The sequence below is a fragment of the Cydia pomonella genome, chromosome 1 (assembly GCF_033807575.1).
Source record: "Cydia pomonella isolate Wapato2018A chromosome 1, ilCydPomo1, whole genome shotgun sequence".
NCBI classification, from domain to species: domain Eukaryota; kingdom Metazoa; phylum Arthropoda; class Insecta; order Lepidoptera; family Tortricidae; genus Cydia; species Cydia pomonella.
Window position 1 is genome coordinate 13,354,536 of NC_084703.1, and position 16,165 is coordinate 13,370,700.

A 16,165-nucleotide genomic window follows, 5' to 3' on the forward strand; every position below is an offset into this window, starting at 1 on the left:
GACTCCATTAAGAAGTAAATTATAACGTTAAACAAATTCAAATTCGAACGTATATTTTATAACATAGTACAGTATGCAGCCAAAATACTACTACTTACGTTGGTTTTTCGCATTCGGGTCTGGTTCAAAATAGCCTTTATCAAGAGGTGTAAGTGCAAATGATTTTCTATCATCTCTGACCGGGTTCTCAGGGCGTTTGCTTAGGCCTTTTATTTCATGAAAAGAGGGAGCCGGCATTAGACGTGGTCGCTCTCTGGTTTCATCTACTTCGTTCATATACTCTAGAACCAATTTGTGGCTAGGAGCCGTTTTAATGGGACTTTCGAACATACGCTGCACATAAGGGTCACGGGCAATCCAGCGGGCCAAATCGTCGTCGTATGGTCTCACGATGGATTCACTTTCACCTGACATCTGATTGATGCGATCAATTTCCTGCAAGGTAATTACTCTTAATGCATAGGTACGACCAAGGTTTGACATATGTGTATAATTTTAAGAAATTAAACCCTTCAGTGAGGGAGACCGGGTGAAAGAAAGATGATTGTTGATTTTGGGTTTCATACAATGAAATAAAAAAGACAGCTACCTACGCCTAATTATGTAGAAAAATAGGTAAAATGTTTTTTTTTTATCACTGCACCCACCTTGACACATTTCAGATTTGCCCTATGGTTGACTGGTAAGATTCCCGCAATAGGCTATTCGACTGTATTTAAAATAAATTATTTCACACCATGCATGAAATAAAGTACCAGATAATTATTAGAAAAACATAGATAGCAGTTATTTTTAAACACACTTCAAACAGTTCTATATAATAAATAGGATAGAGATGTAACAAAAATTGGTGAGTTGACCGTGACGTCATTGTGTAATGTTTCATATGAATTGGTTCATATGCTTGATTTGTTGATGAATATACATGCCTTTAACATTTGAGGAGTTACCTCGATTCCTCATGAACCCCATCGTCAGAACTCAAACTTGACAAAAAATTGTTTTTAAAATCTATTTTGCTTAACAAACACAGCGAAGAAGACAAATCATCAAACGTGAACTATGCGTCGTTGAAAAGTTTCATTCTGATCATCATCAGCAGTTCCATTGCATCAAATGACACTTGTTTAAATGTGAATGCTTGATTTGTTAAAGAAAATACAAAAATCACTACATGTATGCCTTTAAAATTTGAGGAGTTTCCTGGATTCCTCATAGATTCTACCATCAGATCTCGAGCTTGACAAGAAATTGTCCTGAAAACCTAATTTGCCTAACAAACATAACGAAGACGACAAATCGCCAAGCGGGAACTATGCGTCGTTGAAGAGTTCCATTCTGATCAACATCAGCATGAGCAGTTCCACTTCATCAAATGTCACTTTTTTACATGTAAATGCTTAATTTGTTGATGAAAATACAAAAATGACTATATGTATGCCTTTCCTATTTGAAGAGTTCCCTCGACTCCTCATGGATCCCATCATCAGAACTGAGTTTTGACAATAACGGGATCAATCTGTATATATACAAATACAATCAAAAAAAAGTTTTTCAAGATCAGTTCAGAAATGACGGAGTTATGAGATGCTTTAAGAATTTGAAATTCTAATGGAAAGCAAATCAGACACTCCAGAATCAGAAAGAGTAATTTTACAACAATTGGTAAAAGTAATTATGTAAATATAATTTACAGTACATATGGTGCTACTTTACCGCACACGTGCGAAAATTAGCATATTACGTTACTGTGTCGAACATTTAAAGGGCCATATGTACATTATGTACTGTAAAACGTTGTACGATACATGTGCGAATAGATTATTCGCAACTCGTGTCGATTTAAAACACTCCCTTCGGTCGGTTTTAATTTATCGCCACTCGTTTAAATTTCCTATTTTTCGCACTTGTATCGTAATGTACTATTTCGCTACACCAGCTCGAAAAGGATCTCTTTATTCTCCAAACACTGATGAGACAGTTGAATTTTATCCATAAGAGTGGCAAAGAAATTTGATGCAAATTTTGAATGACAAACATTTAATAGGTAGCGTTCATTTGGATTTCATTTGTAAACTTAGTAGTAGTTAGTCGTGTTGGTGTAGTGAACAATTTTGTGTTTCACTCGGTAACAAAATTTGTTTATTTCACGAGGGGTTAAATAACAACCTGGCCCCATTGTAAAACAAATAACTATGTATTTACAGTGGAACGTCGGTAACTCGCTCTTCGATAAGGTAAAATCGTCGTTAACGTGAAAAAAACGTGAAGCTATTTCCCTTTTTTCTTCAAAGCCAAACCTCCATAACTCGAAAAATGTAATCTAACCTCTATAACGAGATAAGGTTTTATTTTTGGATGATAAACTAGGGGGCACGTTTTTTTCTTAGACTTTACCTCTCTGTTACTATCAATCCTCTTTGGTATGGAGGTAAGGTCCCATCCGGCAGAAAGCACGAAACTTGGCATGCATGTAGCTTTTAGGTTTATAAGAATAAATAGAAGTAGAATGATATGTTATGCCAGCAAACGAGCAGGCAAGCGGCCTGATGGGAAGGGGTCGTCGTCGTCCATGGACATAAGCAATATCATAGGAGCCACTTAAGCGTTGCCGACCCTTGAGGACTCTAAATACCCGCTTCTTGAAGAATTCAATGTCGTAACGCAAAGAAAATACCTCATGAATCAACTCATTCCACATTTTGCACGTTCTATGACGAAACGAATGAGATGCTCTCTCATTCTTGGTGTGCCATGTAGCCCATGTGTCAAAGAAAAGAAGTGAGGATGAGCGTTGCTCCTTTGGTGGGAGGTGCGGTTATAAAAACGTGACGATGACACCAATTCAAAAAGTTCTTCGGAGCATTCCCCATTTTAGAGACGGTAGAACATGCAAAGAGAGCAATCGCCTCTCCGAAGGCTAAGAGGTTAATTCTAAGCCGTCATTAAGATCGGGATCGCCGACAATAATAACTGCCCGTCGTTGGACGGAGTCAAGAGGAAGGAGCTGGTATTGTGAAGCGCCAGACCAGAGATACAAATACAAATAATTTATTTACAACGCCAAGTTACATGTCATGAACATGATGGTTTTCATATCATTAGGCACATATTCAATTTAATTATTACACATTTAACACGTTTAATTTAACACATTTACAATAAATAATATTTATATGTTAGGGAGATCGAAAAACTCGTCTATGGAATAGTATGTATTGCTAAGAAGCCACTTGCGCAATTTTAACTTAACGCATTCACTGCCAGGGGGCGTGGCCTAGGAACAAACTTGTATGACGGTGAACGCATATATGCGTCGGTGGCAGTGTATGCGTTAAAGGCTACCGCAGAAGCTGCAGCTTTTTTAAGGTTCCGTAGCCAAAAGGCTATCGTTCTCGGCTCTTGCCTCTATTAGTGTTACTGGCAGCGTCAATTTTATGTGTTCTTCATTTTCAATTTTTGAAAATGACATTTTAGTCAATATATAAACTAAAAACAAAAACATACAAAACTGTTGCAATGTTATGACAAATACGGAAAATGGCTGGCGCGTTATTTTTTTTTACTCACGATTCCAATGCGCGCGCAAGGAAAAGACGCCAACGAAATCAACAAACAGCCAATTGAAAACATGTAACATGTTTCTTCATTAATGAAATTTACGAGATAATTTAATCTATAAATTATGTTTGGTGTGATAAAACCTCTTTAAACTAACATTTGAAACCTAATAGTTGGTTAAAAAAATGTATTTCTCGACCAAATTAAGAAGGCTCCGTTTCCATGCATATAATTAGCAATCAGTTACCTTCTTAACTCAGTCGGATAATATAATGAAAAAGCACGAGTGTTATAATATCCTGAAAAACATAGCTGAAAAAGCACGCGTGTTTAATATCTAGGATTATGAGCCAAAAATCGGTGGAATAAAAACGTCGTCTTAAGGAAGTGCGTTGAAATAGTAAATTTCGATGCTAGTGCGGAAAGTATGTCATTACTTCACAAGTACCGAGATATCGACTCGGGGTGAGTGTAGACTGACATTTTAGCACGTGTATCGAACGACGTTTTTTAATACAGTTGCGAAAAATAAGAAAAACGAGTCTTTTTTATGCATGTTTATAAGACAGAAACAATTGTAAATATATAAATATTATACTATTATTACCTAAGTATCGTTATTTACGATTATGTGTGTCCCGTATATTTAAATTGTATGAAAACAATATCGAATGTTGCCTTTGGAAACTTAAAACATTTTTGCAGTAAGAAAAAACGCCTCTGCTTTGACAGGCGTTTCGGCAGCTATTCCGTTCCATTCAGACAACTTATTAAGAACGGTTTTTCAATATTAAATATTAAAAAATGAACGTGTTCTAATAATTAAGAGGTAAGTAATAAAATATGAAATATGCTTATATTTATTATTTTTACATTAACAGTAGGTTTTTATGTTGATTACGACTTTTAAAGGAAACTAACATTAACACTCATCAATAAGTATTATAGTCATGAATTGGAACAAGTGGAAAAGTAAAAAGCACTAGTTCGCGAAATCCGACTTTCCGCACGCTAAACAGCTACGTAAAGCTAAAGTAGCACTTTTTGAGCAACTGTATTAAAAAAACAATTTTTTAAATGAAAGCTCTCTAACGTGCTTAAGCGCAAGACTAATGTTAAGATTTAATGTTCAAAGCCCAACGAGGGGGAGGGGGGTTTGGGTCGGCAACGCGCATGAAACTCCTAGGCGTACATAGGCTACGGAGACTGCTTACCATCAGGCGGGCCGTATGCTTGTTTGCCACCGACGTAGTATTTAAAAAAAGATAGAATTAGGGAATGTAAACCGGTTTTTATTTGTATGAAATTTCTTTTAATAATCGGTTATTTAAATAATTTATAGACATGTGAATCTACATTAATTATTAATATGTAACTGACAGTGTATGATTAATACGAATAAAAATTCTATCTTACTATCTATTAACCGGAATTTACATACAATGAAAAACCGGTTTACATTCCCTAGATCGAATGTCTTCAGTCTTAAAAAGTGCAGCCCGCGTCTCTGCGGGGAAGTAGGTAGTACACATAGGAGCAATAAGACGCGTGTTTCCTGTTAACCGTAGATAAAGCAATAAAACCTTATACCTACGCAATAAGGGAGAATAAGTGCTTCTTTTCTATTGACTAGTGTGATTTTATCTTTACGTATAAGCACAAAAGCTGTTAAGTTGTCTACAGGACTGAATTTATTTTAAAATTATAGGCACCTGTAAAAATTAACAATGTGCTCCGTAAGTATCCGACTAAAATAAATTGTATTCTAACCTTATTCAGCCAATCGTGGTCGTGTAAAGTTCGCTGCGGCGGTGGAGCCATCCGGGGGCTGTCATCGTATGCTAGAAAGTGTGGCAGCGGGAACCTCGGTAACAGGTACTCTCGCGACTCTGGAATGGGCACGCGCTGGCGGAGCGGGCCTCGCAGTGCGGGCTCCAGCGCCACCACTCGAGACGGCGTGGGCTCTAACAAAACAAACATTGTCAAAACCAATGGTTCTTAACCTTTCATTAGAAAAGGACACCAGCCAGGGCCACCAACTGTTTGGCAGTCAATACCTGAATAACTTTTTGACAAAAACATTTTTTGTACAAGCTTTTATCGCTGACTGTACTCTTCTTTCCACAGTCAATTAATACTCATCGAACAATTCTAACAAGTAACAACCCCAAACACAATTAGTTTGCGTTATTTTATCACATATAGTTCCCATGGCCACCTCCTGTCTCCATCATCAGATCAACTTCACGTCATCATATTATTGCATTGTCATCCGATTTACATATGTATGCAAAATTTCAGCACAATCGGAAATCGGAAAGTGGTCATATTTAGCTTCTAAGATTTGACCCACACTAGCAAATTAACATATGTAGGTACATACATACATACCTATACTTACAGCTTACAGGGCAAGTTAAATAAAAGCTTGCAAAATATGCTGATTTCGAATTTCATACCTAGTTTAATTACCTTGCACGTTAAAATCAGTACCCCTAGTGTACATTTATTCGATGGCGTAACGTGACGTACGCGTTTGCGTTAAGTCTCATTTTGTATGAGATTTTGAGTTTCCAAAACGTTCCGCTTGGTGCGGTGTGTCTAAATCCCATACTAAATGAGACTTATCGCAAACGCGTACGTCACATTTCGAAATCGAATAAATTTACACTAGGGGCTCTGTGGACAATCCGTCGAAATATTAAAATAATATATATATATATTAGTTGGTACGTTTTAAGTTCAAGTTTCTTTATTTGGCCAATACTAGAGCATTTCTGCGAACTATCCAATAACAAATAAAGAATTTTGACTGTGAACACAAAATCGATAACTTTCCTCAATACCATTTCTGTTGACTACCCCTTCTGAAGGCCAAATTGGTTCGAATTAAACAAGCTGTGACGCTCAAAATATTCAGTTGCTTTGTTATTGATTATAGACTCTAATATTTTAGATACAGCTGGAAGAATCCAAACAGGTCTATAATTGTTAGGGTCCTCCATTTCTCCTTGTTTAGGGTTCCGTAGTCAACTATGAACCCTTATAGTTTGACCATGTCCATCTGTGTCTGTCTATCCGAGGCTTTGCTCCGTGGTCGTTAGTGCTAGAAAGATGAAATTTGGCATGGACATATAAATCAATAAAGCCGACAAAGTCGTACAATAAAATCTATATATATTTTTAGAGTACCTCCCCTACACGTAAAGTGGGGGTGATTTTTTTTACTGTGTCAACCCTACAGTGTGGGGTATCGTTGGAAAGGTCTTTCAAAACTAATAGGGGTATTTAACATTTTTTTTTGATATCGTGAATATATTTGGAGATAATCACCACGAAAGAAAAAAATGTGTCCCTCCCCCCCCCCCCCTCTAACTTTTAAACCATAGGTCCAAAAAATATTAAAATCATCGTGGAAGTAAAGCTTAAGAAAGACATTAAATGAAAACTATAGCGGACATGATCAGTTTAGCTGTTTTTGAGTTATAGCAAAAAGTTTCACCTTCATAGCAAAAAGACGTACATACATCCACATCTAAATGTTATTACGACATTAAATATGTTGTTAAAGTTATTTAGCATTATTCATGTAAATAAGCTAAAATTTAAGATAAAAATTTGCTTATCTTACTCATTCTATTTTTATTTAATATTTAATTTGTCTAAATCAGTTTCATTGGCTGTATGAGTAAAGCCGTTGACTATTGGCAGTTTTACAACGAACGAGTAAAAAATAAAAAGTAAGAGGCAATCCCGCTAATATTATATTCATATTCGTTTATTGCACTCATGTACGATGCATTACGTCTAGGACTTATTGTTATACTTTACTTTTTCATGCTTTAATGAACCAAATCATTTTAAAATTACTGCAGATCGCTAAAAAATGTGTTTTATTCATGTATTGCAATGTAAATGTTTTTCGCTATGGGATATTTATCTTTAGACGTGCAAAGTCTCCGATTGCAAGTAAGTCTGTTACTTTAATTAGGTACTGATTATGCAAATTTGCCTATTTGTTTAACTCGGGTGAAAGGTACCGTTTTATCCCTTGGTTAACAATCTACTATAAGTACTTTAAGCTCCAGTTTAGCTTATTGAAGAGTTAACTACACTGAGCATGGCCCGACATGCTCTTGGCCGGTTTTTGTTAAGTGGAATAACCTTCCCCATCTTGAGACATTGTGGAAGTATTCCCTGCGTTATACAATTATTTTATATGTATTTAGTAAGTTTTCTTATATAATTATAATTTAATTTTATCTTCACTCTTTTTGTAATCTGAAACGAAATGAAAGGCTTTTAGGGTTCCGTAGCCAAATGGCAAAAAACGGAACCCTTATAGATTCGTCATATCCGTCTGTCTGTCCGATTATGTCACAGCCACTTTTTTCCGAAACTATAAGAGCTATACTGTTCAAACTTAGTAAGTGGATGTATTCTATGAACCGCATTAAGATGTTCACACAAAAATAGAAAAAAAAACAATAAATTTTGGGGGTTCCCCATATTTAGAACTGAAACTCAAAAAATCTTTTTTCATCAAACCCATACGTGTGGGGTATCTATGGATAGGTCTTCAAAAATGATATTTAGGTTCCTAATATCATTTTTTTCTAAACTGAATAGTTTGCGCGAGAGACACTTCTAAAGTGAAAAAATGTGTCCCCCCCCCCCCCTGTAACTTCTAAAATAACAGAATGAAAAATCTACAAAAAATATATGTATACATTACCATGCAAACTTCCACCGAAAATTGGTTTGAACGAGATCTAGTGAGTAGTTTTTTTTAAAAACGTCATAAAATTAAAAAAAAAAATTTTTTCATCAAACCCATACGTGTGGGGTATTATGGATAGGTATTCAAAAATGATATTGAGGTTTCTAATATCATTTTTTTCTAAAATGAATAGTTTGCGCGAGAGACAGTTCCAGAGTGGTAAAATGTGTGTCCAAAGTGGTAAAATGTTGAACAAGATCTAGTAAGTAGATTTTTTTTAATACGTTATAAATGGTACGGAACCCTTCATGCGCGAGTCCGACTCGCACTTGGCCGATTTTTATTTTATTTATTTTACTTAATTATAATCAGCTATTTTATATTCACAATATTATGAGGACTTTTCTGTTTATTCAAGGCTTACTTTCATTTTAACGTGCCTAGTGTGCCTACTATGCTCCACGATTTCGGGTAAGTTAGCTCCAAAAATATAGTTAGGTATATATCTTCCATTAAAAGGTCTGTTTAAGTGTTGGCAATGACGTATGCCCAGAGACCACCAAAAAATGGACAATAATGTACTTGAACTTGTCCTAATTTGGGGATAGAATGTATATTATATTATTATATTGAATTAAATAACGGATAATATCCACCCAGAACTCGTTTTAGTTATTTTGATTAAGGCGTAAGTAAAATGATCAGTACTAGTTTTTTATACCTTTAAATATATTTTTGTACTTTTCCCATGTATACATACACAGACAGCAAGATTAATGATTAGGTATTGTAATAGTATTAAAAATAAATAACTTTAAGAGAAAATATTTTTACATTTCGTCCCAATACATGTATTATAATTTGACTCACCATTTCCATTTCACATACTCAAAATTTGACTATGATTACTCTTATTGGAGCAAACTATTACTAACAAGGTGTTAAAATGCTGTAAAACCTCTAAAGTGCAAGTTTTGAAATAAATTCAATTGGGAGGCAAAGTTACTAGGGAACACTGCTCCTAAATTAATGTTTATATTTATATCGTACATTAAAACTATATCACAACTGCTGCAACACATGCTGAGGTTCGCTCCTTTTTAGCATCATAATTTTAAAAGTTTTTTATATCTACATGTAAACATAAATTTGTGCCTAATTAAGTTTCATTTTAAGGCTTGTAATGTTTTGTAGCATTGCCTGTAAACATGTTTCAATGTGGTGTTAAATAAAAAAATTCTATGTCTATGGCTATGTCTATGTCCCAACTTCATTTAAGTGTTAAACATGATTAGTGATGGTGTATTTTAAATCGGCATGATTTATATCAATGATTTCGAATTTTTTAGCAAATTCTGGAGAAAAGTAGGCACATTTTACGATGAGCAACCTAAATTAAATATGACGAATAAATACGAACTAGGATTGATCTGTTTAAAAATTTGCAGAATAATTTAGGTGTGTTTGGGACCTAGTAAAATGCTAAGACTATAAAAAAAAATTGCGGGATTTTTTATGTGTAATATTATCATAAAATACAGATTTAAGTCTTTTTGTTTTTTGTAATAGCCACGGACCTGTTTATATTTTATTTCTACATATGAAACTATAGGTCTATTTTTTATCTATAAGTTTTGATCAAAAATTGTGTATGACTGTTTGTTTCTAAATAAATAGAAAAATAGCCCTTAGACATTTTTTGTAAACTATACATGCCCTATTTTATTATGCCCTATTTAGAAAAAAAAAAAATGATATTAAAAACTTCAATATAATTTTTGAAGACCTATTCATAGACACCCCTCACGCATGGGTTTGATGAAAAAAAAATGTTGAGTTTCAGTTCTAAGTATGGGGAACCCCCAAATTTTATTGTTTTTTTTTCTATTTTTGTGTGAAAATCTTAATGCGGCTTACAGAATACATCTACTTACCAAGTTTCAACAGTATTGTTGTTATAGTTTCAGAAGAAAGTGACTGTGACATAAACGGGCAGACAGACGGACATGACGAATCCATAAGGGTTCCGTTTTTTGCCATTTGCCTACGGGACCCTAAAAACCGGTCAAGTGCGAGTTCGTTTATCTCGCGCAGCGAGGGTTCCGTACAAACTTTCAATTTTCTCATGTAACTATAATCACGAAAGACTTTTGACCAGAAGTATCATCATCGTCTCCTAGCCGTTTTCGGCCACAGCAACTGCTTTCTACCGCTGAGAGTGTCGCTGGTGCGCTCTCAGGTGACTGACGTAGCCAATCTTAGCAGCGAATGTGCGGCCACACTCGCTGCAGGTCAGCACCCCTCCGACGTAATTATATGTTATGGCCATAGGTGGTCTGGCCTTTAGCTCGTCACGCTTATCGTCAAGTTCTGTGCGTCGCCTGGCTTCGAATTCACGCACCTGCGTCTGCACAATATGCCTCCACTGTGGACGGTCACCAGCTAGACTCTCCCATGTCGTTGGTTCTATATGAGCTCTCTTCATATGCCGCTTCAACACATCTTTGAACCGCAGAAACTGGCCGCCTCGTTTTCGCTTACCATTTTGCAGTTCGCAGTAGAAGATGCGTTTCGCGACTCGGTCCTGGGACATCCGGGAGACGTGACCGCACCATCGTAGCTGTCGTCTCATTAGGTAGGCCTCTATTCCGGCGACATCGGCACGTCTAAGGATCTCCGTGTTCCTAAGACGGTCGGACCAGTGGACACCCATAATGTCGCGGAGGCATCTCAGATGGAAGCTGTCTAATGAGCGAATATGCTTCCGATACAGGCACCACGTTTCTGAAGCATATAGAAGATTTGGCAGGACAATAGCCATGTATACAGCAACCTTTGTAGCGAGCTTTATGTCGTGTGACCGAAACACCTTTGAACGAAGTTTGCCGAATGCTGCTGCAGCGGCTCCTATTCTACAGTTTATCTCGTTCTCAAGGTGGCACTTGGCTGTGATGGTGCTACCCAGGTATTTAAACTGCTCTACTTGGTTAAGCGAGTCTCGGCCGAGTTTAATGTCAATCTGGGAATTGGCAATTGTGTCAAGGGCCAGAACTTCAGTCTTTTTAACACTTATTTTTAGGCCAATCTTTGACATGACTCATCGAATTAGCATAACTATGTACAGTCGAGTTCATAAATATGTATAAATTTCCTCACCTTAATCCAGGGGTTCCCAAAGTGTGCGCCGCGGCGCCCTGGTGCGCCGTAGAAAGTAAAGAGGGGCGCCGTGAGTTCTATCATTATCCGAAACCACAAATATTCGCGGGTACCTATTTGAGCGCTCGCATCGGTAAATAATATAGCGCCGTGTCACTCTTTTTCGACCGTGATTTTAAATTTACAAGGGCGCCGTTGCAAAATACTAAACTTGTAACTGCGCCGCATGTTGAAAAAGATTGGGAACCCCTGCCTTAATCCATTGCAATAAGGTGAATAAATGTATACATATTTATGAACTCGACTGTACAGCGCCATCTATGGGAAAATTGGCTAACTAATTTGTGCGATCTGTATTTATGTTGCTTTTTCAAATTCTTTATCATGTGAAGCGATTTCAATAATTTTTGTAAAAAAGGTTTTAGTGTAATGGGATTAAATTGCCAATTAAATTATAAAATGGTTTTTGTTATTAAAAAATGATATCAAGATAGAGGTGCGATTTATTTTTCCTGTCTTATTTATGAGAATGTTATTACAATGTAAAAAGTTCATAATTTTGGAATAATATTTTTTCCCTTTTTTTTTCAATAGTTTTTTTTTCACTATAAAAAAAATTATAAATTGTTTTGTAATGTTTCATTTGAGCTCTTTCAAATGATACCCCACTTGACCTAGTAACTAGACTTTGAAATTATGCGCCCCTCTTTATATTGGTCATTTTCCATAATTAATATAAATAAAATAAAAAATGTACACTCGCCATATGTCTGGGTTAGCGTTGTTCATTAAAGTTCCAAATTTCAAATCGATAGCTTAAGTACTTCTCGAAATATTTAGCAATGTGTGACAGACGGACGGACGGACAGAGTCGCACCATAACGATTCCTTTTGTATATTTTTGGTACGGAACCCTAAAAAGACATGAGTACTTAAAGAAACAGCCGGACATTCGGCCTAAGATACAACCGGGCGCGAAGAGTTGCTTCGCGAATTCATTTAGACAGTTTATAATTATAATGGTAGAAGGCTATGCGAAGGCTGAATGTACGCATAATTTGACGTGTGTTTAAAACTGCCATTACCTGGAGTACGTATGTCGTTACAATATTCTATAAGCTTTAAGTACATAATATCTGTGGCTAGGTAAAATACTCAAAAATAAAATCTAAAAACACAGAGAACCCTTTGACAATAGAGTCTTTTTTTATTTCAGATGCCTAGATAAACCTTTTGTACATCTTATTTTTTTATTAAAGAACATCCACATCATACATATGTAACTTACAGTTAAAACATTGTAAAATGTAATAAATACTGACATATTTATACGACATTAACAAAGGATTATTATCGGATATAAACCTTTTTTGAAACTCATAGTTAGAGCTTCTTTGTTTTATATTTATTATGGCGATGACCGTTTACTACTTAAACCCTTACTGCAAGAAAACTGCTTAAAACCTACTTACTGCAAGGCAAAAATGATCAACCTATAACATAATCTCTTTGTATTTTATTTCACGGTAGAATAATTAATACTATGAGGTGGTAATGAGGCTTCAATTTGTAGAGTTTATTAAATCGGATCCGTTAAAGGGTTACATGGAATAATAAACATTGAGAATAGAGGTTCTGAAGCCAATTTTCTCGATTTCAGGCAGATCGCCAATGAAAAAAGAGTAACAGGTGTCACAGTCAAATGGAGAAACATTTAACTATATATATATATATATATATATATATATTTTATATTTTAATACTAGTTGTGTCGCACGAATAGCTTAGTTATAAGGACTAATTAAATTCGCAGCGCAACACACTGTTGATACGGGAAACCCGTTATCAGTGACGATAAGGACTTGGGCTATGGGCAAAATGTTACAGTTGCTTTCATCGAGTGTGTGTTTCCGTGAGTATGGTTGGTTACCTGGAGGCCGGGCAAGGGTGCACGCCGCTGTGGCCGCGAGCAGCGCCAACACCAGCTGCGTTGGCATCCCGGGGCACCACCTTTCAGCGAGCGTCAGCGTGCTCTCTGTTTACTGTCTGCGCCGTCCGCGGCACGCTCGCGCATGCCCGAGCGTCGATCGATACTCCGCCCACATCCACTCGATGTCGCCAAACGCAGTACGACCTAACCGACCGCTTCTTACCTTAGCTCCGTTATTTACAGCCCATATAACATCACAACGGACCTTTCAGCGTTGTGCCCAACGCTTGTGCACCCATCTCATGCTTTCATCTTCGATACGACCGTTAAGCCTGTGTACATAAAGTTCGTTTTCAATTAAGCTCAATTCATTAATGGATAGGTACTTCTAAAAAAAAAATAACTAGATATAAAACGGCACATCCATTGAAAAAGAAATTTGTAAAGCGTTAGTAGCATAATTTTCAACTAAATGGACAATATTTCCGTTTAAGTGCCTTCCCAAAAACACCCCGTTTGTAATTTTTAACCGGGGGTTTTTTCAATCCGAAATCAACTTTTACTATAGGACCAACACCGATATCGCGGAAAAAATGACTGTTTCATATATTTTAGCTATCGATGTTTGGAGAGGGAAATTTTTTGTGAAGTCATTAGGGTTGTAAAAAATAAAATAAATAAAAGAGCTTTATTTCTTCCACACATACTTTAAACAAAATAAATATAGAAATTAAAATTAAAATAAAATAATTTAACTTAAAAAATATGTGGGCCCCTTTCGGGTAAAAGCCTCCCCCAAGCTATTCCACTTCTCTCTATCTTGGGCTGTCTCTAGCCATTTTGGACCCGCTGTTGCTACTAATTCGTCAGACCATCTGCCACATGGTCGACCTCTGCCTCTTTGTAAACACCCCGTTTGTAATTTTTAACCGGGGGTTTTTTCAATCCGAAATCAACTTTTACTATAGGACCAACACCGATATCGCGGAAAAAATGACTGTTTCATATATTTTAGCTATCGATGTTTGGAGAGGGAAATTTTTTGTGAAGTCATTAGGGTTGTACCCATAGTAAAAATTGCTTAGTAAGTAAGTATAACCTATATACTCACCTAGTAAAATTTGGCTAAGAGTTGAAAAAACACCACGTACAGTAATAGTAGATTGTTAACCAAGGGATGAAAGGCACTTATTTTTGTCGCGGTAGTTTGGTTATCGTAGCCTTTCAAGTGCAAGTTCGTTTTACTCGCCCACCGAGGGTTCCGTACACACTTTGAATTATCTCGTATAACTATAAAGGCGAAAAACATTTGATCGGAAGTACCTATACATTACATATAATTGTGTACAGCGCCATCTATCGGCAAATTATGTAATTTGTGCGATGTGCACGTATGTTAGTTTTTCGAGAATAATTCTCTATCATCTGAACCGATTTCAAAATTTCTTTTTACTATGACGGGAAACTTTTTGCGATAACTCAAAAACAGCTAAATTGATCATGTCCGCTATAGTTTTCATTTAATGTCTTTCTTAAGCTCTAACTTCTATGATATTTTTCATATTTTTTGGACCTATTGTTCAAAAGTTAGAGAGGGGGGGGGGACACAATCTTTTTTTCTTTCGGAGCGATTATCTATTTATCTCCGAATATATTCGCTTTATCAAAAAATATTTGTTAAAGACCTCTATTAGTTTTGAAATACCTTTTTAACGATACCTCACACTGTAGGGTTGAAGCAAAAAAAAAATCATCCCCTTTTTACAAGTACCTTAAAAATATTTTATTTTATTTTATTGTACGACTTTGTCGGCTTTATTGATTTATATGTCCATGCCAAATTTCATCTTTCTAGCACTAATGACCACGGAGCAAAGGCTCGGACAGACAGGCAGACAGACGGACATGGCGAAACTATAAAGGTTCCTAGTTGACTACGGAATCCTAAAAAGGTGTCTTTCATGTAATAGAAATTTCAAGTTTAATAAACACACGTAAAGTTGGTTAAACTGCAAACAGAATTCGGAAATGTATGTCTTTATGTCCCGTTTGCACACCGCATCCACGTCCGTATGTCCGAACCGTAAGGGTTCCTAGTTGTCTAAGGAACAGAAAAAATATATTAGTTCGACTGCACCCCACCCACCACAGTAAGTGATATATAGACCGTTTGGCTCGCTGTTTGACTTGTAGAAGTCACAATAATATTACTACGAACCAAGAAGAAACTTTTAAACCTGTAAATCACCTGTAAACTGTAAATAACAATTCTCATTTTATTTCGAATTCTAAATGACCGCCAATAGGGAATATTACGCGAAACTTCTCGTAGGGAGCGCCACCACAATACATCACAATCTGAGGGTTTTCCTCGAAATAAGAAAACCTAAATTTCGTTATCTTGCCTCAGATACCAAAATTTCGATTTTCGCGTTTCCCAGTAGGCCCATTGACTCCATTGTAAGCAAACCGCCTTGATGCTTCAATGTCATGTTTAGTCATGTTTTATCAGCTGTCAAAACTTGTTTAAGAGCCCATCAACCAAAGAGCATATAATCACTACGTTCCATCAACATGCTCACTAGCGCCACTGGAAAATAATTGTGATCAACATGCTCACTAGCGCCACTGGAAAATAATTGTGATTGTTTAAATTTAACTATATATATTTAAAAAAAGGGGGCCGCTACGTACTGTATTTTGTATTCAAGTACCTTTTGAATACATCAAACTAGTTTCTATGTTGCTGGATTCCTCGATCTATGAACTCAAAACAAAAACGGCCGTTTTAACTTTGG

General features: G+C 36.3%; 1 protein-coding gene across 2 annotated transcripts in view; it reads right to left on the reverse strand.

Annotated features, from left to right (window-relative positions):
* The window catches only part of LOC133515727 (uncharacterized), a 36,713-nt gene extending 23,215 nt beyond the window's left edge, over nt 1-13,498 (reverse strand). For both annotated transcript variants that reach the window (XM_061848302.1, XM_061848294.1), the window contains exons 1-3: nt 13,368-13,498; nt 5,332-5,525; nt 99-435 (exon numbers count right to left, since the gene is read on the reverse strand). In XM_061848302.1, the coding sequence (XP_061704286.1) occupies nt 99-435; nt 5,332-5,525; nt 13,368-13,434 (598 nt within the window). In that variant the 5' untranslated portion in view covers nt 13,435-13,498. The remainder of the gene's footprint in view (nt 1-98; nt 436-5,331; nt 5,526-13,367) is intronic.
* Between the last annotated feature and the right edge of the window lie 2,667 nt (nt 13,499-16,165).